This window comes from Ambystoma mexicanum, chromosome 1q (assembly GCF_040938575.1).
Source record: "Ambystoma mexicanum isolate Mex_15411 chromosome 1q, UKY_AmexF1_1, whole genome shotgun sequence".
Taxonomy (NCBI): Eukaryota; Metazoa; Chordata; class Amphibia; order Caudata; family Ambystomatidae; genus Ambystoma; species Ambystoma mexicanum.
Window position 1 is genome coordinate 890804019 of NC_090922.1, and position 25743 is coordinate 890829761.

At 43.6% G+C, this 25743-nt stretch overlaps 1 protein-coding gene across 1 annotated transcript in view; it reads right to left on the minus strand.

Moving 5' to 3' along the window:
* The window catches only part of DPYD (dihydropyrimidine dehydrogenase), a 3651715-nt gene that overhangs the window by 19035 nt on the left and 3606937 nt on the right, over positions 1 to 25743 (minus strand). Inside the window, exon 22 of the mRNA XM_069641531.1 lies at positions 7746 to 7886. Within this exon, the coding sequence (XP_069497632.1) occupies positions 7746 to 7886 (141 nt within the window). The remainder of the gene's footprint in view (positions 1 to 7745; positions 7887 to 25743) is intronic.

Consider the following 25743-nt stretch of genomic DNA (forward strand, 5'->3'; position numbering starts at 1 on the left):
ACAGCACTGATCACCTGGCATCATTTCTCCATCTGAACAAAGACATGGCACTGGGCATCTAGCATCATTTCTCATTCTGCACAAGCACACAACACCGAGCACCTAGCACAATTTTCCCTTCTGTACTTTCACACAGCACAGAGCACCTGACATTTTTTTTCTCCTTCTGCACAAGCACACAAAACTAAGCATGTAGCACCATTGTGTCTTCTGTAAACGCACGCAGCACTGAACACCTAGCACCATTTTGCCTTCTGTACAAGCACACAGCACTGAGCACCTAACATTTTGTTTTTCACCTTCTGTACAAGCACACAGCACTGAGCACCTAGCACCATTTCTCACAATCACTCTGTGAAAGAAGACAGCCAGTGCCTCTTTGCTGGATTTCTGTAGGGGCCATCGTGAAGTTACACCTCGTTTGTTAGAAGATAGTAAAAGGCAAGCATTTAAACATGATTTACGCACTTCCATGTATTGCAAGATGGCAGACGCTTTCTGTGCACCAATGCTATTTCTACACCACACTGTTATATCTCCGAGCGTCAGCTGTACTGCAAAGGTGCCATAGATGCCAGATAGAGCATGGCATGAAAGTCGCCATAAACTAGTACTGGATCTTTAGCCAACCAAACCCTTTTGAATTCTGGAATTTGAGTTTCACATTCAAAACAGAACTGTCTGATGCTGACCCTCACGGCATGGGCCATGTGGCAGCTTTGCCCTGTTACTCATCACATTTGTGAAATGGAGTTCGTGATTTTTGTTTCACTCTATCTTGAATGTCACTATGGGTAACATTCCTTTTGCATTTTACACAGAACTGTGTGCACCAGCACCTTTCACAATCCAAGAGGGGCACAGTCGCTTTGCTGGAGCTCTGCAGGGGCTTTGTGACATTACACTTTGCTTGAAACAAGAAAGTAAAAGACAGACATGCATTATAACATCATCCCGAATGCTGAGGGAGCGCTTGACATTCTCTTTTAAAGGTTCTATGCAAATGGCTGTCAGAGTGCTTCGAAGCAATACCTACCAATGGCAATTACACGCTTTGCTAATTCCTCATAACGTACATGACACTCAAAAATGTGTGGCAAGTGGTGCATGGTTCTACATTTTATCATCACTCTGGTGACTTGTTTTATTTATATTTGTCACCCAATCAGCCAAGGACTTGCATTCCACGGTTATAAATCTGTAAAAAATCAACTTTTAAAACAACGTTGGACTCGGATCAAATTCCAAATGTAGGCCTTGCAATTGGATATATTACCTACCTTACCAAGGTGCGCATGTCATGGGGCCCAGCCTGGCGGGCGGCGGCTCTTAAATTCTTCACAGAGAGGCTGGTTGGGAAGGGTAGGTGACGGCCGGGGTCAGGTCAAACAGAGGGGGCTGGCAGCTCAAGCTCTGAGCAGAGAGCACCACTGTCTGCAGGCACGGTGGCGTCTTTCACACTTGCTTCTGCGCAGAGGGAGAGACTCTCAGGGTACGTGACGTGCGTTTGGGCCTGGGCGGTGGCTCGGCTCCCTATGCGCAAGCGCAGCCTGTGGAAAGTCAGCATCAGCAGCACGAGTAGATGCAGGCTGGCAGCCCAGGAGGCAGCGATATTCGTGTGTGTTTTGGATTCTCAAATCTAACGAACGTTGCTGCCTCCTGGCCTGCATCTACCCATGCCGTCACTGCCGTGTGATGACAGGCATCATGTTCGGGGCTAGCCTTTGGTTGTAGCCCCGTGATCTTCATCCGGGGCTACAAGCGAAGGATCCGGGGCTATAGCCCCTCTAGCCCCCCCCCTAGCGACGCCCCTGTTCAAGATGAAGAGCCAATCATGTTCCACAGCAGAATGGATTTTCCAGCGCCCACTGGCAAACATGAATGGTGTTAAAAAATTTTGTCTGTCAAATGCCTTTCACAAGCTGCGCTGGAATCAGGGAATGGGCACTTCATATCTCCGCCCCTTGTGCTTGCATAGTGCAGTGAAGGGCATCAGGGACACCACACTAGTCTTTGGGCCTCATTCATAGAACTTTTAGTGTGGTTCAAAGTGACTTTCACTGCCAGCAAGTCAAATCCAAATATACACTTTGCATCGTTCGGGGAATCAGGGCCGGTGTTGGCAGTGCAAAGTCACTTTGCACCAGGCTGAAAGTCCCACAAATCAGGCCCCTTGTCTTTTCAGAGAATATATACATGTTTAGATTCTTTACAAACACAAAGGCTACATTTGTATTATGAAGCGAGTAAAAGGCAATTGTTAGATGATACAAATGGATTTAGGTTTTTTTTGTGTGCCATAATTTTCAGTATACAGATGGTCCTGAAATGTGTAGGGGCGGTGCCCTGGCACCCCTGAGTGGCATGCCGCCACTGAACATGATCATTACTTGTGCATGTGGTAGAGGAGAGAAAGTTAAGCAATCCTTCCTGGTGGCAGTCTGGATGTGCAGCCTCGCACAAAGACATGTGACTGTACAACTAATTCACGTGTGGAAGGAGATGCAGGTCCATCACAGCGCTGGCTGCTGGACACTTACACTGGGGGTCTTTACTTAAAGCTCACAGCGCCGCCTGCTGGACACTTACACTGGGGCCTTTACTTAAAGCTCACAGTTGTGTAGAAGGAACCAAATATGAACAGGTAGGTTATGATCAGCAGAGCAAACAGGATCTTGATAAGGCTGCCAATGTACATTCATTTTGGATATGCAGTGTGGGTATACAATTGATGCATTTTGATGAACAACTTCTTAAAATATATTTTAAAAACCGATACTGTTTGACTTGGGGTGTAATAATTGGCAAATTCAGACATTCAAACTGGCTTGTATGCTCTGAATTGTTTCATCTCAGACAGACCCGTTAATGGTGTAGGGAAGAGAACCAATTAGGCTTTAGGAGTCAAGTACTGAGAAGGGGCTTTGTCATGCCATTGTTCGTTTTAGTGAGTTAAGATGTCTGTCTTTGAGTGAATGATGCCCAGCAACATGGCTTTAGTTTGTCTACCTAACTGGGAGGACATAGACAGATTTCGGTTCCTTGCTTACTGCACCACGAGTTAACAAACTACAAATCGGATGCCCTGCTTAAAGTCAACATGTGTTTCATGCAGACAAATTTGCAAATTAGTAATTTCTCTGAGAAAAGATATATTTAACAAATGGTTATAACAAATCTTTTAAGCAATCTTGTTCATGATCTGGGATAGTAATGATATTACATTTCAGACACCAAATAATTGGCTCGACAATAATAATTTGTATATTAAGGTGACAATTCCCCACAGTATAGAACATAAAATCTTCCTAGACCTGTAACTATATGTGGTTAACAATACATTTCAACAGTAGTATTCACAGGAAATCTACATATCTAATTTGCCATCACATTTAAGATGTGCCTATAACAAAAGTATTATTAACCATATTTCTTTGGATCAATTAAGAGCTAAGCACAATTTCATGAGGAACATATTTATTTATTGTTTGCTTGTTAGGTGCTTATACAGGAAGTAAATACGGTTTCAAAGCGCCCACAGGGCAACCGGGAGAGGAAAAGGGGATGAGAAACAATTAAAATACATACAAAATATTAAATACAGTGGGGGGCGAACCTACTATGCCTTGTGAGTGTTCAGAACGTGCAAGTGCAGAAGGGAGTGCTCATGGTAGAGCAAAAGGTAAAGTGCAATGTAAGGTAAGTGTGAGCCTCCAGGGTGGAGGGTGAGCCACGGCAGGTCTAGAGGTGAAGTCAGAGATCCTCACTCAAAGCTCTGCCCCCATGTTGCCTATATGTTGGGAACCAGTGATGATGACATGTGCAATTCCAGTAAGAATCCCAATACCACAGCGAACCTTTGAGACAAAGTATCCATTGAGAAAACACTACAAATGCACGAAGACAGTGTTCTTTTGGATGAGGTACCAGAAGAAATGTGCATTTGAACAAGAAGAGGAGCCTGGTGACGTCATACGAAGTAGGAGCTGATGCATCTAGAAGACGAATGAGGAACAGAAACGCAAGCATTCTATAAGAATTGAAGAGAAGATGGTAAAGATGAGCAACATTTTGGGCTTGAGGTGAAGATGCTCATGCTACAGAAATGCTGAAGATTATGTAAATCAGTTTACACATGTACAGTTGCAGAAACGCAAGTAGGGAAAAAAAGAATTGTTATAGGCTGGCTGCGTAGTGAATTAGATTGCAGCTATCTGCCAATATATATACATAGGATTGTGGAGATCCTGGATGTTCCACAATGCACTTTAGCAGGCTTTTGAACTGAATTAACTAGAAAAGGGACTTTCAAATGTGTGGCACAGTTGGAAATTACTGATGGCAAGGTGAGTTTCAAGAAAGTTTGGTTTGGCCCAGCACCAAGTAAACAAGGTCACAGTGAAATGGATGCCTGTCAAAAAGTTACAATGAATGTGAGAAAAGAACGTGCTCTTGTTTGAAGCAATATGAAAAAACACTGAAGGCATCAATAGTTCATCATTTAATAGGATTAAATGCTGCAAGAAGCGCAAACGAGTGGTCGCCAAGTCACATGGGTGAGATCGAAATAGCTTGGGTCAAGCTGTACCGAAACCAAGGGGACAGAGAGACGATACACTCCCTTTATTTCCCAGACAAAGGCAACATCTACAGGGCCAAGTTCAAAGCCTAATTGTCTGACGGACTGTAGGCGTGTTGATAGATGGTGGGCTAATTGGTGGAGAGGTATGATCACGCCGAGCCTCCATGCAGCTGGGATGGTAGACTGCATGCTGCTAGCGTGAAGAATATTTCAGAAGGGTGCCAAACCAATCATTGAGGGTCATGTAATGAAGAGCCCAATAGTTTGTAGAACCAAATGATTCTTGTGCATTTAGTGACAATAATGAGGATCAGTTATTTGGGATGGGTTTAGATGCCCACCTGATTTAGGTACCCGATTATAACCTCCGACTATATCGAAAGTATACCTAGATGTTTACTGAGAGCCATTCACCATTATCAATACATTTTGAAGTTTGTCACAGAGTGTGATGTCAGTAATGTTGAGCTTTTGATATAAAAGAGCTGTTTTTTTCTGAAATGTATCGAGATTGAGCTGTGCGGCGTTGGATGATGCCCGTTCTACTCCCTGTTTTAGTTAATTGATAATAAAAGATAAACACACTTTGCCAACTCCCTGAGTCGTTTTTATTATTGATGTATGAGTACCATCTGCATCCACATCCACCTCTGCGTATTTCTACCTCATCTTAAAGGGCTCTTCTGTATGAGAGTTCACAAGTGCTGAGGATAGACAGGAGCTGGGTGATTCGGTGTGGGAGTTCAGGGCCCCTAGGATGCTTACAGGCCCTGAACACAATACAAGCAACTGTAGGATTAGCAGAGTAGAGAGGGAGGGAAGGAGGAGGTAAAGGGGAAGGTCTTGAGGAGCTTCTGGAATTTAAGAAAGTCCTGCTCAAGATGAAGAGGGAGGGGGAGGCTGTTCCATAGAAGGGAGCCAGCTGAAGAAAGCGATCAACCTCCTGCCCTCTGTTTAGCGAAACACTTTACACACAAAAAGTTGGTGTCAGAGGAGCGCAGAGGTCTACAGGGGGAATATTTAGTAACAGAGAATTGCAGATAGTGTGGTCCCAGACAGCCTTGTGTATGATACAGAGGGATTTGAATTTAATCTGTGAAGCAACCGGGAGCCAGTGAAGACTTTTTAGGGAAAGAGAGATGCGGTCCCTGGGCTTGAGGCCAAGGATACGTCTCGCTGCCCTATTCTGGATTAGCTGGAGGGGTCACAGAGTGGAAGAAGGTGGATTCAGGAGGAAGCTGTTGTAATTGCCAAGCCTAGAGAGAACTAGTGCTCGGGTAACATTGAGCTTCTGCGGGAAACTGATACACTGTAGAATTCCTTTGAGAAAGAAGAGCTGAAAGTGGGACTTCTTGGCAATGTCCTGAGTGTGAGGGAGGAAGGAGAGAGAGGAGTCAAAGATGACTCAGAGGTTTCTGGCTTCAAAAGAGGGAACATGGGGAGAGCCCATGGGAGAAGGCCAGAGTGAAGGGAAGATGTTGGGATCGGGGTGCCAATGGGAAGGATCTCAGTTTTTCTGGCACGGAGGGAGAGATCATTGGACGTGCACCAGGCCTTGATGGCAGAAAGGCAGTCAGGGATGATGGAAGGTGCAAGAGGGTCAGCAGTAAGTTTGAAGAAGAGCTGTGTATTGTCAGCATAACACTGGAAGTTGGGTGAGGAGGAGATGAGGAGTGCCAGCTGAGTAAGGTAGATGTTAAAGAGCCAAGGCGTGAGGATAGAACCCTGGGGGACACCACAGGTAGAGAGGAAGTAGGAGAGGAGAAGGTGCGCACGATGACTTGATAGGAGCGGTCAGGTTTGACATGCACTATGAACATAATCCTTAGTATAGGTTTCTAATTATGAATTAGCAATATGGGTAAGCATACTACTTAATTTTGCTGGCTTCCTTATGTACCTTTGTACCTTTCAAAGAACTGCTCTAGAAAAAGATCAGTGTCTCGTCCTTTTACTTTCGGTGGACTAGCAGGTAATGGGATACAAATGAGGATGGGGTAACATATTGTAAGTAAATGACTAATCCCCATCTACACACTAAGCACTGCCAGGAAGGCAGTTTGTGCTTCCTCCCCAAAGTTTTCCCTTTACAGGCTTTGATGCTAGGCTTCTCCTGGAAATCCCCTGCATCCTTTACATGGATTGCGGCGGCAAACCACAGCCTTTTTGCCACAATATTTTGTGTCCACAGCCATTTGTGCCGCGATTTTAACACATGGAACCTGTCTGCATACAAACATATTTGCAACTATGGCTCTTCCGCATTCATTCAAAATACAAATTTAGCACTTTGATGCCTGAAATGAGAAGTTCATAAAGCTGGGTTCTTGCTCATCAAATAAAGATCCTTTTTCACATTAAATATCCAAAATCTGCTCCTTATGCTGATGTGACCAACTTCTCTGTAGCCCTTTAAACAACGTATAAAGGAAATTAACTTTTGATAGCCTCTGCATTGTATCACTTTGCACATTCTTTGGCCTGCTAGATTTAATTGACCACCTGGGACCACCAAGCGCACACATTAGGGTTATATTAGAAAATCTTTGCACCATCCTTGACAAGTGCAATTTTAGATGGTATATGCATTATTGAATAATGTACCCTTAACAAAACACCTAATCTTACAATACATTTGTGCACCAGGGCAAGGTTTAACCTACTGCTAATGTGGCACGGTTACAAAAATGCATTGAAAGTATATGCGTTTTGCCCAACATTTCTTGCTGTAGGGAAATGGTGCCCTGGTGCTAATACTGTGCAAAATTACTCTTGAACCGGTGCAAGACATCTGTAATGTTGCCCCTGAAGAGCTAATCAAGACAAATGCATTTTTTGCTTTTCTTATTTTTTGTTTTTTACAAATGATTACAGAAATGAAACAGAAGTTATTTCTATCAATATGTATTGTAAAAATCAGTAAAAACAGAAAACTCAGAGCCCTAATTGTGATCTAGAGGGCAGAAAGAGGATGATATTTCTAGAATGAACATGGAGTAGGCAGATAACTTTAGCCAGAATACATCATGTAACTAGGTTAGACCATGTGTCCATTCTTCTGCCTTTCTCCCCGAATTTTCATTTCTCAATCAACTAATATCATCATAACATTAACAGGCAATCAAAACGTTCTCATTTCATTTAATGTTGCATTTTCTCTTACCTGATAGCCAGAGTCATTGCAGGTCATGTAGCATTTGCCACAACTTATGCACATCTCCTCATCAATAAGTGCAACAACTTGTTCTGAGGTGCTGAGTTGACTGAATGTTCCAATATATTGTAGTGCTCTTCCAATGACATCCTAAAAAGGGTATAATTACATTTAATGCAGTAGCTGTTTAAGATACATCTGCAAACATTTTGCATTTATGTTCATTTTTTGAAAGACATATACCCTTACATCATTTTGGCGCTAAACGGATTAGAACGTAATTAACATGAGCAGAGAAGCACTCCCCAAGTACATGCCGGGTTATTCCGAACATAGAAAGATATGGCTGCTCCTCATAGCTGAGGGGGTTCTGTTACAATAACCTAGACCGTGGTATTTTGAAAGAAGGCAAGGTATGCCTACTGGGGATGCATTGATAATGAAGCAAACAATCATGTACTACCAGGTGTTTTGTCTGAATTTGTGGCAGAGGGAATGTGGGATGTCATTAATCTAGGATGGCCACCATTGCGGATACTAATTTCGTTTTTTAACTGTAACTGCTTTTAAGATGGTTCTATGAAAAATGTTCTAAGTATTTTTTTTTTGTTGAACTTGTTCATATAAGGATTATTTTGATATCTTATACTGTTTCTGAGATATAGCCTTGTAGTTATTTCTATTTCATTGCAAACCATCGACTGTAAGCTCACTAAATCCGAAAGTGTGAAATAATTTGCAACTTTCTCATTTTCTATTTATTAAAACTGCAATAGCTATTTACATCAGAGAGAAATAGAGGCTTGTACATGTCATCTTCTGAGTCACAGAGTTAATTTTCATCATCTACAAAATCGTTGCTATCACAGAGCTCTTCAACGCCTCCACACTGTGGCGTACTTGGAAGCATACACAACATAGGAGATTATTGATTATCTGCCTTCTCCCATCCAAATTGTGATGACATGCAAGCTGGCTCACATAACTGCTGTCCACACAATCTTTTGCTTCCATTCATGTTTCCCTTAGGAGTACATTGCTTGTAGCATTCTGAATACCATGATGCTTTTTTAATTTTTTAGTTCTTCGTGTGTTAAGTTGCCTAATCGTAGACTTAGGTTCAAGTATTCTTTATAGTCCCACTGAGCTATTTTATTAGTACGCTCTAAAATCAGTGGAGATTTCTTACTTTATTGACATAAGATACACAAGAAAAAGACTGTTATCCATTTTTTGTTTTGACTGATCGTGGAAGTTCTACTTTTAAATGGCTTTAGATATCTGGAGGATATCTGGAGGAATCAACATTTTGAAAACATTATTTTACTGGAATATAGAATCAAATTTCAAGCTTCAATTACTCCTAAATAATGTTCTAATTTTCTTGCCTATTACCAGAACCTGTAGATATCAAATTCTTTGAAGGACCGGATATGTTCAGTTTTTTTACGGTGAACAAAACATGTTTTAGAAAATATTTGAAAGGATCACTCTGAAAGGAATTATAGATCAAATTCTGATTCCTAAAATGTAGTGGCAGCCATCTTGGATTAATGACATCACACAGGCCCTCTGCCACAAATTCAACAAAACACCTGGTAATACCTGAATATATGCTTCATTTGCAATGCAGCCTCAATATTCATAACGTCTCTTCATTCAAAATCCCACGGAATTGCATACATCCCCCAACTAAAATCTTATTGCAGCTCCGTGCAGCCAAGATGACAGCATGTCTGCCCACAGCTGATTCTGATGCAGGTGGCTTCCACCTGCCTTTGGACCTAGAAAAAGCAAGCAGAATCCATAAAGATTCACTGTTTTGCCAGCGTTCATGGAAGTGCAGAGCAGCCATCATTATCTTTATTTTGTGGTAGGGTTGCAAAAAGTCACTGAAACCTGTGTCCACACAGACCCCTTTGCCTTCTTCACACCCAGACAAAAAAACAAAATCTATCAAATGTGTATGGAGAGGACAAAGAAACTCATGTTTCAGTTGCAGTGGTTCTTTCTATACAATTCAAACACAATTATTTTCATAATACATATTTTAAATATTAGCATTTCCCACATATTTACACTAAATACAATTCTGGGGGTGGGGGGGTGGAGGTAGCCAGGTCCAAGTTATAGTCATTGTTTGCAGAAGCTCCAGACAATGGGCCTCATTCCGAGTATGGCGGTAACGAGACCGGTGCCGATAATCCCTTACCGCCACATTCCGAGTTCCCTTTGCTTTTAGCAGGCGTTAAAGTTGAGGGCGCAAAGGGGCTTTTAAGCCAATAACGGTGACCGTAAAGTACGGTCACCGTTATTTGCAATTTCCCCATTCCCATTGAGCCCTATGGGGGCTCATTTGGGAATGGGGAAGAGCCCTGGGGAACGGGAAATTACTGCCCTGGTCAACTCGGAATAGGGCGGTAATTTCCCATTCCACCAGGGCGGTGCCGGTATGGGTCCGGCGCCGACCAAGGTGCTAATAGCGCCATTGGTTAGCGCCAGACTCGGAATGAGGCCCAATGACCAATTTCCCTGGTGAAGCAGGAGCAACTCTTAGGGCCTCATCACTAGTTGGGCTGTAGCCTTTAAATGTGGTGGTAACAGTATTACCGCTGCATTTAAGGGCTGGCCCTATCATGAGTTGGGATCTAATCGGCTGTTTTACCCCCAGCTTTTTTCTGGAGGTGAAAATCCCTGTTTTCGGCAGTATTTTCCAGCCGGCTGTATTAGCCCGCAGTATTAGCACCGAAAATTCCCCATTGGATCCAATGGACCCAATCAGGAATGGGGATTTACCTTTAAGGCCCAACCCGTGATCCGGTGGTAATACCACTGGGCCAGTCGGTGCTAGGGCTATTACAGTCGGTGGTATTACAGCCGGGAATACAGCCCAACTCGTGATGAGGCCCCTTAGCTGAACAGTCAGCTGGAACTGGTAAAGCAGCAGAATCCCTACTGTATCCATTTGCAACTTGTTCAGGAAGTGGACAAAAGAGAGGAATGCATCTGCCTGCAAGCCATTAGAACAGAGCAATGGAATGGTGGAAACAGTAAGGAAGCTCTAGTTGGAAATTAGGATTGTTCTGCTGAGGAGCTGGGGTTTGGGCTAAGAGGTGAATAAGGCATGAGATACCAGCAGTGAGGGATTCACTGTGATGTATAACACAGTTGAATCAGGGTGAATTGGACAGATGCTTGAGCATCAATAGCAGTGGCTTGAGTCAGGAACAGGGGGTGTTTTACTGGAGTGTTGGAACAAAAGATGGTTGAGAGGTGCCCAAACTTCCAGTGTGAGGAGTAACACAATATCGCATGAATAAAACCACATACCTATGCATGGAAGTTGGCACATAATGAGGTGTGCAGGGCAGTGACTGACCTTCACTCTGCTTCTAACTTTCACTCAGGGAATATTGTGTTTTAGCAAGTCATGAGTAAATTATGTGTCTCTCGGTGAGGGGGTGGTTCATCAATCAAAGGGGAAGACTTCCAAACATCCAATCCAGCAGTCACCAATTAAATCAAAAGTGAAAGACCTTGATTCTTGGCATCCATAGATTTGCTTTAAAAATAGATTGACAGCCTGCAGGTCACAGAAAAAATACATTAGGGAGCCCCACTCCCAAAAGGGTCTTTGGAAACAGATTGTGGGACATCTTTGGAGAGATTTCAAAAAAGGATTCTGCTTTAACTGAAGTTGGTATGTCTCATATTTGGATGTTCATTGTCCAAATTCAGCAGAAGGTCAGCAATGTAGAGAATAGATGAATGGTGACATAGTGGTATCCGGTGGAGGCAGAAAAAAAACGATCTGCTTTGAAACACTTTAAGTTCATGGTCAGGAGTGCGCTTCTAACTGCTAGCTATACTAAACACTCTTCTCTTCTTGTATTTGTGGATCTCTGTGCTATTTGTGATACTCATCCCATCCTTTTTTCTACTCTTTCTTATCTTGGCCTTACAGCTTCTGTTAAAAAATGTTGCTGTTCTTATCTCACTGGTCGTACTTATTCTGTTTTGTGGTCTCGTAAACGGTGTTCAGTTTTCCCTCTTCACTATGGAGTTCACTAAGGTTCCGGTTTGTCGCCCTCTCTTTTTGCGATACAAATCCACACTCTTCTATTATTTCCACTTTTAATCGTTCTCATCATTTTTATAATGAACATTCCCAAATCATCTTCTTGCTCTGAACCTTTTGTCAGTCTCTTCATTTTACTTTCTCTATTCATCACTTTTTGTTTATGTTGATAAAACAATCTTTTCATAAATCAATGCATTAACACATCACTAAAATACATTATAGTATACAAATATGCACAACAAGAGATATAAATATATAAAACATGAAAAATAACTAATCATAAACAATAGTATGTTTGGTCATTGCAGGGTTTTACATGTTTGCTTTGAAAATAATGCTACTGGAATGCTTATAAAATCACAAGCCACTAGATGAAAAACAGTAATTGCTTCATTACATGATTTAATACGAGTCAAACGTAATCCTGGTAGAAGTTAACACTCACGTGAGGTCACAACCAGGGTGCAAAAGAGCATAACATGCATCAGATCTTCTGCACGATCATGGTATTTTGGACACATCATTTAACCACCTATAGTCCATTAAGCTGTAAATAAGTGTGCCCTGCATTACCAGATCTACAGTTGAGAGTAAGTTTACAAATCCTAAATTAGGTATAAAAGACACATAGTAAAAACTCTTTCTTAGGTTTAAGAATATATCTATATTGATCTCAATTATTTTATAAGCCATCTTTTTTTAAGAATGATTTTAGTTAGTGGCCCTACATTAGCAGATACATTAAAAATACTATCAATCCCAAACAACCTCAGGGTGGTAGAAATGTGCCTAAACCTTGGCAAAGCAATTTCTCCATGAATGGATCAGAAATCTTAGACACAATTCCTAAATGTGGTCATGTTGGGGGAACTCCATATTTTTATCCAACATAAGAAAGTGGTTGAAATATGCAATCAAAACAATCCCGTCTCCGCCCAACTGCATCCTCAAAATGGCTTTTGGGGCTGATTCAAAAACAAAAGAAAATGTTCTCTCTATTCTTCAAGCTAGTTCATCATGGCTCCATAACTCTGCCTCATACAAGGTGTGTGGGAGCGAGGGGCCAGCAGGCCCCCCCATCCACCCTTTCCTTTAGTATGATGGTGGGGAATGCCACTGTCGCCCTTATGTAATACCAGCATCAGCTGGCATTTGCGTAGATGGAGCTGTTGTGTAGGACACGTGGCATCCATTTTGTGCCCCCTTGACTCCATCCTGGTAACTAGGCCTCACCGCAATAATACAAAACGGCTTCTCTCCCCTCAGCAGTGCCACACACATCGCGCACGTGACCCCCACCTTTTCTCTCACAGTCTGGAAAGCTTTGCAGCCCCATTCTCATGCTGAAGCCGGAGGTAATTGCAACAAAAACAATTGTAACATGTCACTATTCTTCTGACATCACTGTCCTGCATGTGAACCGGCTTGAGTCAGGCCCTGTAGCTCATCCATCTCCACAAATCTGCTCATGCCCCCTCACCCTCGCTGTTGGAAAATTACTGCCAGTGTAACCCTGTGTCCTTGCAAGGTATTCTCTTGATGTACCAGGTCCGTGACCTCGCCATGATGCCCACCTAGCGTGCCCCCAGCTAACTTCAGACCCCGGTCGCAGTATATTGTCTCCCACTACTAACAACCGCCAACCTGCCTCCGCTTCTATTTGAGTCCAGTCCCTCAGCACAATCAATATGTAATGATGTAAATACATGAATGAAGTTTATAGGTTCATAATGATTTGCTCAAAGGACTTGCAATGACTATTATTAAGTGCATGTTTTATTAGGTTGCATTATGTTAGCTTAGTTAGTGGCCACCCCGCTTCGCAGCGACCTGACCTCACCCCTCCTGGACGCTGGCATCTGGACCACGTGATGTTCACCCTCCCACCAACGGAGCAACCAATCCGGACGAAGTAGTGCCTCCATGGACCTATATATCTATAATGTCTATCCAATCCTGCACTGGTCTAGTACCCTATGTTAGTTGCGTCATCTATGACGATTTTTCACTTTATAATGTTGTGTAAATGTAATGTTTGTCGGAGTGCTCTCAGGCAGCAGAGTTCTCTGGATGCCAATTCTACATAAAAGATTTTGAACTCTCGCAACCTGTCCTCTTAGCCTCATTCCCTGACTGGGGTGTGTCTCATTTATTCTTATTGCATGTGGTAAAACGGGGTGGGCTCTTACATTTGGTGACCCCCAGCGACGTGATTTGGGACGGGTGACCCGAAGCCTGTGCCGCGCTGCGAGATCCGGGACGCCCCCCAGAAAAACCATCGCCTCCCCGGTCAACCAGCCTGTGCGCACAACGAGAAGGGTCCAAGGGTTCCTGGTTAAGGAATACTCAACTGAAAAAGCTGCTCGCAGAGGCGGGCCATGGCTTGGTTGGGGTGCGGACCAGATTGTGGATAGACCATGAACGGTGACTCTCGGACCACCCGACTGAACATGCAAGTACTGGTTGCGAAAGTTCCCAAGAGGTAAGGGAGGGGTTAGGGAAAAAGGGAACAGGTAACAGAGTGGGGTAGAAGAAAGTTAGGGTCTGTGCGAATGATACTGATGCTTTTCTGATCTATCCTTTATATGGCCATTAGGTTTTGTGGAGATAAAGGGCCTCATTACGACCCTGGCGGAAGACCATGGTGCTATTAGCACCATGGTCCATGCCAATAAGTTACCGACTCCGTCATGGAGAAAGGGGGAATTACCACCCCATTACAAGGTTGGCGGGCGATAATTCCCCCTTCCTCCATGGCCCTTCCCCATTCCCATTTTTGCCCCATAGGGCTCAATGGGAATGGGGAAGGCGCTAAGTACGGTGCTGCAAATTGCGGCACCGTACTTAGCACCAAGGTCCCTTTGCGGCACCCTACTTTAACGACTGGTGAAACCAGCCGTTAAGGTCAGGTCCCGCAAAGGGACCTCGTAATAAGGCGTTAAGGATTTAATGGCGCCGACACCTTTCACGGCGCCGTTAATCCCTTAACGCCAGGGTCGTAATGAGGCCCAAAGAGGTAAAAGAAGAGTAAGGAATCCTAGCCCGAACGGAGTAGAAGGCGGTGCCGCGTAGCATTGTCTCATCCAGTGCAGGTAAATAAGTGAAGATAAAGAGAAAATAGTAGGAGTCTCGTATATGTAGTAGACTCAGAGTAGTAATTTAGGATATTCTTTTTACGTATGAGCAGAATTCTTGGTGAGGCAGCGAGAGGGGAGTAAGAAGTGGGGAGTGCACGAGAAAGCTAGAGCAGGCAGTAACAAACTAGGGTAATTCAAAGGGGGAGTAAAATGCGCAGCTAGTATTTGTTATATGTTATATGTTTCATGTTTTCACGTTTTCACGTACGTTAAGATGTTACATGTTGGTCTATTAGTAACTGCTTATGTGTCTGAAAAGTTGAAAACAAACTAAGGTAGATTAAGAGAACTGACAATGCATATGTGTACGTAAATGAAAATGTTTTTGAATAATGGTAAATTACGACTATTCATAGTTGAAATAATTTACGGCCCCAGCAAAGTGGTGTAAGAGAAAGGGTGTTGAAAAGGTGTTGGTGCCAAAAGGGAAAAAGAAGGTTGCATAAAACGCTGAAACGAAAAGAGTGTTACTGTGCACCTACACACAGGAAACCATATTATCATGGGAGGGACAACACCATTAGCACATGTTTGCTAACATCTGCCATTGTATAGCGAGAAGATACAGAAGTACCACGATCAGTGGGTGATGGAGATAAAGGGAGACAGCACAGCACCCATATGGCCAGAGGTAGGGTCTTTTGATAAGAGAGTATTGGATCTGGTATCCACACACATGCTGGGAAGATACAAGGGGAAGCAGTTACAGAACAGAAGGGAAGTGTTAGATTAGTGGTTGAATGTTTGAGGAAATAACGCCTGTAGGTGAGGTAAGTATTGATAGGACAGTCGAGAAAGCACCAGAAGAACTAGACGGGGCCACAGGGGGACAATGCACGACAGCTACAACAGAAAGTGACACTACAAAAATATACCCGCTGATGACGAGGCCTGCAGTAGGATATAGCGAGCCACATTATGAGCCCACATGCCCCACCCGACTACTCCAGTGACAGCAGCCACTGCACCACCTCGGTATGACAGAGGGGGGCTTTATGGCACAACTAGCGTCCCACCAGTGAATCTAGCAAGACTAACTGGAGATTTAGACAGACAGCTTGCACACGCACAGCAGGAAATAACACGATTAAGAGCGTTATGTGATAGGGGCCAGATGTTGCCAGGGGGAGGGGAGGTGCCACCACTGGCAGCGGCAGACCTCACGCTTCTGCAAGTGTTGCAGGAGAATAGGCGCAAGCGATGCCAGCACCGGCACAGCCGTTGCCAATATCAGAGGGCAAGAGCAGGAGTGGCAATCGGGAGAATTATTGTTCCATTGAAATGGTAAGCCAGTTAGAATAATACATTTAACAACCCCAGACAGTCAGTGAGGGCAGGGGCAAGAAGAGAGGGAACAAGAAGAGGACACGCAAGAGGTATGGAGCAATTTGGACGAATATGAAGAAGGGGTAGCAGCGGTGGGATCTCAGCTGCCATTTCCCATTCGAGAAGGTAGATGAAAGGGTGCCACCAAGGTGGCAAGTGAGGTTAAGACAACAAGTAAGAAACATGCTGGTGAGTAAGACAAAGAAGGGAACGGTAAGTAAGACAGGAAGAAAACACAAACTGCAAATGCCGCTAATACATAAAGGGGCATTGAGGCCACACTACATTCCGTGGGCCCAAATGGATAAGAATAACTTGTTGAAACTTCTCCCCCCACTTTCAGGCGGGGTGGGGAAGGATACACACATTCGAAAATAACACAGCAGGAGTCCCATTAGCAATAGGGGACATGAAAAGTTTCTTGGTGTCCGCTGTTGGTGATCAAGCAAATGCAGTGTGGGTGTAGGCGGGGTTCCCGCGAGTGACAATGTGTTGTGACCGCCATGATGGATCGCCATTCAATAACATTAGAGCACATTGGGATGCATTGCTGAGAACGTTTCCAGACATTGCAGATTTACACTTAGTGATGCAGTGCACGATGGGAGAGGAGGAGGAGCCTATGCAATTCATCCTCTCGGTGCAAGACCTGTGGAGAAGTGAAACGGGTACGGCGTGGGATCAATTCCCTGCCTTGTTCAATTTCATAATTAAAAAAGGGCTACTGAAGGAGGTACAGAAGGACTTGGATAAAATAGCCTGGATAGAAGCCAAGGGCTGGCCTGAGATTCAAAGCATATGTGTACACCATTGTAGGAGGATCAAAGAAAGAGAAAATGAGATAGCACAGAAAAGGTTGGCAGACAAAGCGAAGTTAGAGCAGAATAAGTTAGTGAAGGTTGCAGCGCTGAACTAAGCAACATCAACTGATAGGAGCAGTGAAGGGGATGACATAGCAGGAAATGCACCAGCCAGAATGGCAGCAACATGGGCTGCATGAGGACAAGAACATAGGGATGGAGAAGAACAATACGGAGACCCCAATGGCAAGGAAGACCAACAAGAGGACGAGGTGGGTACGAGGTGGGTACAGGGGTCCAAGAGGGGGATTCGGAGGAATGGGAAACAGAGGATTTGGTGGGCCTGCGATGAGAGGAGAACCACAAGGGTCATGTTGGAACTGTGGAAGGTGGGGGCACTATTCAAGAGACTGTAGAATGCGACCTGTGGGTTACTTTCAAGGACAGCCCCTATGGGAAATGAACAGCAGTACGGACATCCACACCCAGGTAGCCCCTATGGGTTACCAATGGGAGGGGCGGACAAAATGAGCAATATTACAATGAACCCCAAATGCCACAAAGACAGCCCCCCCAGCAGCAGCAGCAACAACAGAGGGGGGTGCAACAGCCTGGGCCAGACAAAAATAAATACGGTAGGGAATGCGAACAATAACATTTTTGCGACATCTGCTAATGGTGCACCTGCACCTTTTCGTGGCCCAGCGGTTGTAGGGGATAATGCTTTCTCAGTTGCAGGAACTGAGACATACGCCGATTAGGACAGCCCACAGGGAGTGCTTGCGTGTCCAGTCCTATCTACTACCCTATGTGCAGAAGGAGAACCACTAGTGGGAGCAGAGATAGGAAACAAGCAGTTTATCTTCATGGTAGACTCAGGAGCAGAAAAATCGTGTCTCATGGAAGGGCGGTTTCCGCTCTCGGGAAGAAATTTGGAAACGCAATGGTTCTCTGGGGCTATTTTAAAAGTTCCCTACACAAAATACCTTGACATAACAGTGGGGGGAAAAACAGTGCGCACACCCTTACTGTACCACGAAGAAGAGACCCACTCAGGGAAGATCAGGGCAACACCACCGCCAGCACAGTAAGGCGGATGCTTGGAGATGATCTTGTAGCCATCAGGGAGAAGGGAGTGAAAAGCAGTGACTGAGCTGGAATTGAACCACATCTCAGTAAGAGTGAGGATATCGAGGTCAAGTTCTTCAAGGAGGAGGCAGATGTCAGCAGAGTGTTTGATAGCATAGCAAGCATTAAGCGTGCCTAGATGAAGCAGGTTGCTGCCTTTGAAGGTTTTCAGATGAGGGTTACAGGGGGGTGGTACATGAGTCGGAGGGGGGGACAGAGCAGGAGGAGGAATAAGTAGCAGGTGTAGGAAGGAAGTTGATGAGGGACGGCAAGCGCTGGTCGAAGAAGAGGAGTATGGGTTGATGACCCTGAGCTATGATGGTGTCATTGCAATAGACATTAATGATGCACCTGGATGATGAGAAGCCCACCAAGAGTACTTCCCATCTAGTGCTGACATTTTTGGGTGAAGATGTGAGAGGAGAGAGAGTAGAGATAAGATGAGGAGTCCAAAGATCTGGAGAGGGGAAAGAAAAGTAGATATCAGTGACAATCGTTAGGAAGTTGCGCTGACATAGGTGTCTGCAACTGGTGTCTAACCAGGGTTAGTTGTCAGGATGCCTTTTTTATACTTCCTCTTTCCAGACTGCAGGCAGGGTTTCAATTGTTTACCCCCCAAATGACCGAAAATGGCTCCTTTTCATTGGTGGCCCAGTTGCACTCTCACTTGGTCAAGCACCTACTTAGGTAGGCAATAGTTTGCTCTACCCTTCAGAGTTCAGTTGTGCTAACACTGAAATGATGCCAAATTCAGTGTCTGTCTGAATGATCAAATTATAAACTCTTGCCCAAAATCTGGGATCTTTAGATCTGGGGCCTGGCACAGGCCATCCTTTAAGATGTGGAAGGATGACTGGCAGGCAGGGGTACAATCAGGCCTCCAGATAAGGTGCGTACCTGGCCTTTTTACGCATTAATATCTTTTTTCCTGTGTACATTTACACACAGGTTTAGAGCAGAGGGCAGTGCAAAGGTCAATTTACTTGCCAGAAACCAGAAGGCTTCTTGTTATCCGTATCTACATGGATGTAATTGCAAGCCACCTCTGAAAGAGAATGTATTTCTCTAAAGCCTTTCAAAAAATAAATTGCACACTGTGATGAAAGGAATGGTTTCTTTCCATTCAGCTTCAGAAGCACTGTGCTCAAGGGGGAGTAATTGTCATTACACCAATTACAGGTGTTCTAGCCTCTCAAATCTTCAAGACCACAATTAAAACATCCAAAACCGGACTCTCCAGGAAGTGCAAGCACTGTTCAAAAACTACCAAATTAACATTACATAGCTAATTGAAATAGAAACTCAGCAAAACATGTCCCTGTGATAATCCAGATAGGTGTTTTACTTTATTTAGTGCTTCATTGTCCAACATCTAGGTACTGTGATTATTATACCTCAGTCGATACTGAGTTAACCGGCCTCTGAAGGATTTTAGCCAATAAGATAGCTCAGCCGGTTGAGCACTCATTGCTGCAATCTTTGGGTGATCTGTAGGTTGCAGGTTTGAATCCTGGCAAGTCCAACAGAGCCTTTCATACTTTCAAGGTCGGTAAAGGAGTACCGACTATGGTGTGGGGATAATTGTGATAAATATGTTCTATGTACAGCACTTTGCCAAAAGCGCTACATAAATAACCATTTGACAATTAGATTAGGTATAGAATTTAGCATGGAGTCCTTGCCTCTCTGCACTGTTGTACCATATGATCGGCATACCATTAGGGAGTAATAGCTCCAGGAAATTAGGACTTTCATTAAACATCAAAAGACAATTCTGCTAGCGAACCTCAAAACACACAATACAATTCATGTTTGCTTTACAATGTAATTGGCTAGGTTTTTGTGATTTCAACATTTAAATATATTCAGGAGAGATCAAATGGCCAGACTGTAGAGAAATAATGAAAGGTGTATTATGTCACAATGCAGAAAGATGCTGCATATTAATAATTTATACGCTCTTTATGCACACGTCGGCTGGATGTCACATACATTTTACTCTCTTGCAAAGAAGAAAACAAATTTTTACTCTCTTAAAATCAAATATACTCTCAAAGTTTAAAAATAGGGAGTAACATACTCCCACCTCAAAATCTTATCTGGAGTACTGGGTACAAGTGATGTATGTTGGCAGCTTCTTCGATGACACATCGTTTACAGGTAGGCAAGGGCCCCATACCCTTTAATGAAAGGCTGGTAATAACCTGTGAGTCCTAGGAAGGTCCACTCCTGAATATGTGTGGCGTGGATGTCCCAATCCATCACTGCCTGGACTTTGGCCTGGAGAGGCTGTTTCTTACGTCCACCAACATTGTGTCCTAAGTAAGTCACAGTACTATTGACATTTTGATAGTCAATTCAGCCTTGCGATTGGTTTGAAGCACCTGTTTGAGATGGGATCATTGCTATTACCGGGTGTTGCTAAATACCACAATGTCATCTATGTAGGCAAAGCTGAAGTGTTCCAGCCGGATTAGGGCCTGGTTCACCATCATCTGGAAGGTTACAGGGGCAGTCTAAATCTAAATGGCATAACGGCCTTTCAGCACACCACACTGCTAACCTTGTCTCAGCCCAGAAGTCAGGGACCTGACGTGCAGCGAGGACGGCACGCACAAAGTTTTCCTGATAATTTAAACCTCATCAAACCAAGTCAGGCTACTTGGAAGCAAACATGGGTTCTGCCTTCTGAGGCATCCATTCAGACGAGATTTCTACCGGAGTCAGCTAAGCTGCCACAAACTGCACATCTCGCTCTCTATACCTTCGAGGATCCCTACAATCTCGAGTCGAGAAATCAACATTCTTCCAAACAAGAACCTATGCAATTGTTGTGGGATTCGAACCGGTTTGCCTTCAGGTCCGTGGTGCACCTTCTTAACCAGTGGGGGACTACAGCCCTTGCCGAGTGAGCACTCAATTAGCCCTTGCCATTGACCAGAGCAAGGACTATGTTCTCACCAACTTTTTTCAACCATTGCAATCTTAAAATGTGATTCACTCTAGCCCAAGAATTTCTGAAAACAATCATTAAAATCTTTCTCTGTCTGCTTCCACACAGGGTGAAGTTCTTTTTTTCCTTGTTTTCGCCCTGAGGAAGGCTTTGATTCAAATATCTTGCCCAGCAGGGGGCACTCTCGCCAAAACGTGACATGGATGTTATCAACTAAAACCAAACGTTTTTTTGGACCCCTTGTGATTTAAACTCCACATCGGATAGGAAGGTCGTAATTAAATTGAGTCCTTTTTGAGTCCATTGATGATTTTGGATCTCGTTCTAACACAAGCATGTCGGCAGACCTGCATACATGGGACTGCAGAACTTGGAATACTAACGGAGGACGCAGTATTTTCTTTCCGTATTTTCTTTCCTTCTTTTTCCTTTTGGTTTTATTAATTATGACCAAAGTCGGTTGCATTCATTGTTTATCATTTGTCTTATCTCTTAATGTTGTTTGATTCGCTGTGCTTATTTCAAGATTTGAACATTGCACTTCTGTAACCAAGTTTTTTTTTTGGTTCATTTTTGAAATTTGACTCAACATTTGCTTGTCATCACTTATTTGGTTCATGCTTTTTTCTTTTTTCTTTTTTTCTCGAATTAGTAATTTCTTTTTCAACTCAATATGTCAACAATATTTGTTTTGCAATGAAAAATGTTCTATTAAATTTGTTTTAACAACAAGGACTGTTTTCAGTAGTATCTACAGAGGCTCAAAATAATTGTGATCTCTCTTCTGGATACACACAAGTTAAAACAAACTAAACTCATTATAAATTTTGCTCCAGCCTAGTGGATACTGTTGGTATATATAAATATATATGATATATATATATATATATATATATATATATATGTATATATATATATATATATGTATATATATATATATATATATATATATGTGTATATATATATATATATATATATATATATATATATATATATATATATATATATATATATATATATATATAAAGAATGAACCGCACTCTCCGCGGTCAATTGAAAGACCATGGTCAAAGAAAAAATAACACAGCTCACGACACAGTATGGGTCTGAAGGTATTTAATGTTACCAGAAAAACAAAAGTACAAGATACGTCTGAAAAGCAGTGGCGAAAACAGAGGAAGGACGCCCGTGAGCACGACCCGCATAGGATGCGTATTGGTCACACACTCTATTCACACTGGTCACACCGGTCCCATCCCAAGTGTGTACCCATAACATTCAGTCACTGGGAAGGCTCCAGCCAGTCTGGCCTGTATTCCCCACAATACCATTTATGGTTATTTGACCAAACAGCGTATCAGGGGAAGGGACAGAGTCAGGGCTTCCCAGGATTTTGGGAAAACAAGGTATCAGGTCATAGAAACCAAGAGGCCACAGGGGCCACTTGACTTCTAACAGGAATCCACTGATTCCTATAGCAGGGCCTGGGTATACCAAAATGGAGTATACTTAGAGCACCTGTCAAATTTCAGCATTGAACTGCCACGAGCCCTAACCTGCTATGTGGGCCACACACAGGTGCCCAATAACATACACTAGGGGTACAGTGTTGTACCCCCACCCATGGGTGCCATAAGGGTATGCCAAGGGTCTCTGTTCACCACAACCAAAAAGAGGAAGAGCTGCATGACCCGGAGTCCCACATGGACTCCTGTACAGAAAGCCACACAGAATACACATAAGGGAGTACAGGACAAGGACATGGAAGCCCTGTCCCTCCTATGCATTTCCAGCATCACAGGGTCTCAACATTTTTAGATAGTGTATAACTTTGCTGCTGTTTACAAATGTGGTCACATGTTTTCAGAAAGATTATAGACCCAACCTTGAATGTTTGTATAAAGACTGAATGGATTTTTTCAAGTGTGGGCTAAATTATATAAGTATGGTATGTACATACATTTTGAAACTTTTAAAAAATAAATCATGGGTGGATTTGCAGCAAACTCATTGGCAACCTTAAAGCATGGTTTTGCAAATGTGTCCATATTTGTTTTTTAAAGTGTCATAATGTAGGTACATAAAATAGTGATATACCATTGGTGACTGAGGTATAGCCTGTGGCCACGGGCAGCAACCAGATTGTCCGGGTCATGGCATAAGGCCATAACCCGGACAATCTGGCTACTGGCCATACCACGATGGACCAGCAAAGGGGTTAAAGTGGGCATGACCAGTAGGGACTGGCTATGTGATAATGTTTTTCAAAACTGGGATCGGTTTGAGAGGGGAAACACATTTTCTCGTGGGTAAAGTTTGAAGTGCTGGATGGGATTGCAGCAAATCAAATATGCACAAGGAGGGTCAGCAAGAACTGTTCAGCATGGTTTTGTAAATATGTACTTTTTTTTAAGTGTAAAATGGAAGTACACAACGCAGTGATATGACATTGTTGTCTGGGCAATGGGCCTGTTCCATTAGCAAGGAGAAATGTGTACTGTATTTGCTTATTGGGGAATACGGCATGACCGAAGCCTATGCCCCATGGATTTGTAGAGTGCGCATGGCTGCAAGACATGTGTACTGGGCATTGGTTACATTATAAGGGTACTGAGGTAGGATGCAGGGTAGGTGTACTGAATAATAGGGATGGTTTGGCTGAGGTCATGGTGGAGACTTATACCGTAGGCGATTGAATGATGCTTTTCAAACCAAGCATGTGCTGTTGAAAATGACTGACATAAATATGTGTTGCAAAAAAAATGTTTTCTAAAGGAGGATATAGTTCTTTTATATATGAAAAGAGGAATTATGAATAAAGTATATACACTGATGTAACACAATGAAACATTTTCACATATAAATACCTATTAAATTGACACAAAAACTTTTCGCCATACCAACTTCGTTCTGAACCCTTGGCAAAGACTTAACCGCAAACTACTCTGAACTGTGTGATCCTCTGCATAGACTTTGGTCCATTGACTTTGGCTAGGGCCTCTTGATTTGATTTCCTCACTGTAGTTCCTCTTTCTAGATGGCCCTGCTTGCTTACATGTTGGTGCTGCTCAACTTTTGTCTAACCTTGTCTTTCCCTCCCTTTTAAATTACTGGAGTGCCATTTTGCTCACACTTCATTTTGAGCTTAAGTTTTCCAGAATCTATTGGGTGGGGTGTAGTGCATTAAGAGTGTGATTTTTCTACTGCTTTGCTTTGGTGAATTGTTTTACAACTGATGTGTAAATAAATGTATATTCTTTTACTCAGAAACCTTGAGTCAGTGTTTGCTTGAACCATAGTAATTGGTTTCCTTTGTGTAACTATTGCTACTGCTCACTTTACTCTTGAGATAAGTCTGGATGCTCAGCCATCGCTACCACTTTACTGTGTAGTGCAGGCTTGTACCAAAGGTGAATTTGTACGGTCTCTTTTAGTCTTAAATCATGTGCAGTGTTTCCAAAGGGTACTGCATATGATTCTGCCTAACAGTTGATGGCCTGGCTTTTCTCCTTCAGAGAAGCGGGCAAGGTGGACTCTTTGTAGTCGCATCTTCATCCAATCTAACGCCTTGACTTTCTCCTCATAAGAGTTTTCATGGTCTGAAGTACTTACTGTATTATTCCTTACTTCCCAAGACACACTGGTCCCGCCACTTTGCCTTCTGTGTGGTAGAGATGAAAATTCATCAATATAAGACAGGGACTGGCCTTCTTGCCCAGTTGGGCTAGGCCTGGGTAAGTCTAACTGCCGCATGCCACCCTGTTCTGCATTGGTGGCATGCATGATGTCAGTTCCCATTTGTTCATGAGAGGATATAAATGACTGGCATGGGCCCCTGCTCAGAGGGCCACCTTGATCAGTGGGCCTTGCCCCATATCCTGATTGGTCAGGGAGTCTCGGGTCCTGTTTATCATTTTTGATTTCTCTTCTACTAAAAGCAAATGGAAATATAACTGAAAAGTTAGCTGCACCATTTGTATTTGTTCATCACGAGCAGTTGAAGTCAAATAAAATGCCTCAAGTGCTTTGTGCAATATCCCAGCTTTAAGCCAAATATCGACCAGCACCACCACCCCGCAAATGGGCCGCCCTGAAGGAAACCGATGCCGGACTGATACCACATCACCACACTGCAGCCCAACCAGACGGCTGCAGCACCCACATGGCCACAGGGTGTCAGCACCTACCTCACCCCAACCCATCATGCAGACTCTCCATGCAGAGGGAGTCACCTGTGGGTCAGAGCCCAATGAGGCACAGAAACCTCCGGCTGTGCCTCTGGCAGGACTGTTGCATTCCGCCAGATGCAGCGACAACAAAGGGATGGCCACACTACAGGGGAGCCCAGGGCCAGTCACACAGGTAGCACAAACCCCACGTGTGCATGTGCGTTGTGTCCGCACGCCAGAGCCTGATGTTGACACACCATCATATAACACCGCAGAAGACAGGCACATGGACCACAGCAGCCCCACTCAAGCTGGCAACATGTCACCATGCAGCCACCCCCACCAGCAGCGCACAGCTGCCAGGACGGTACCCGCTGCACCGGGGGTACCTTTCGTCACATGAGCATCTGTGA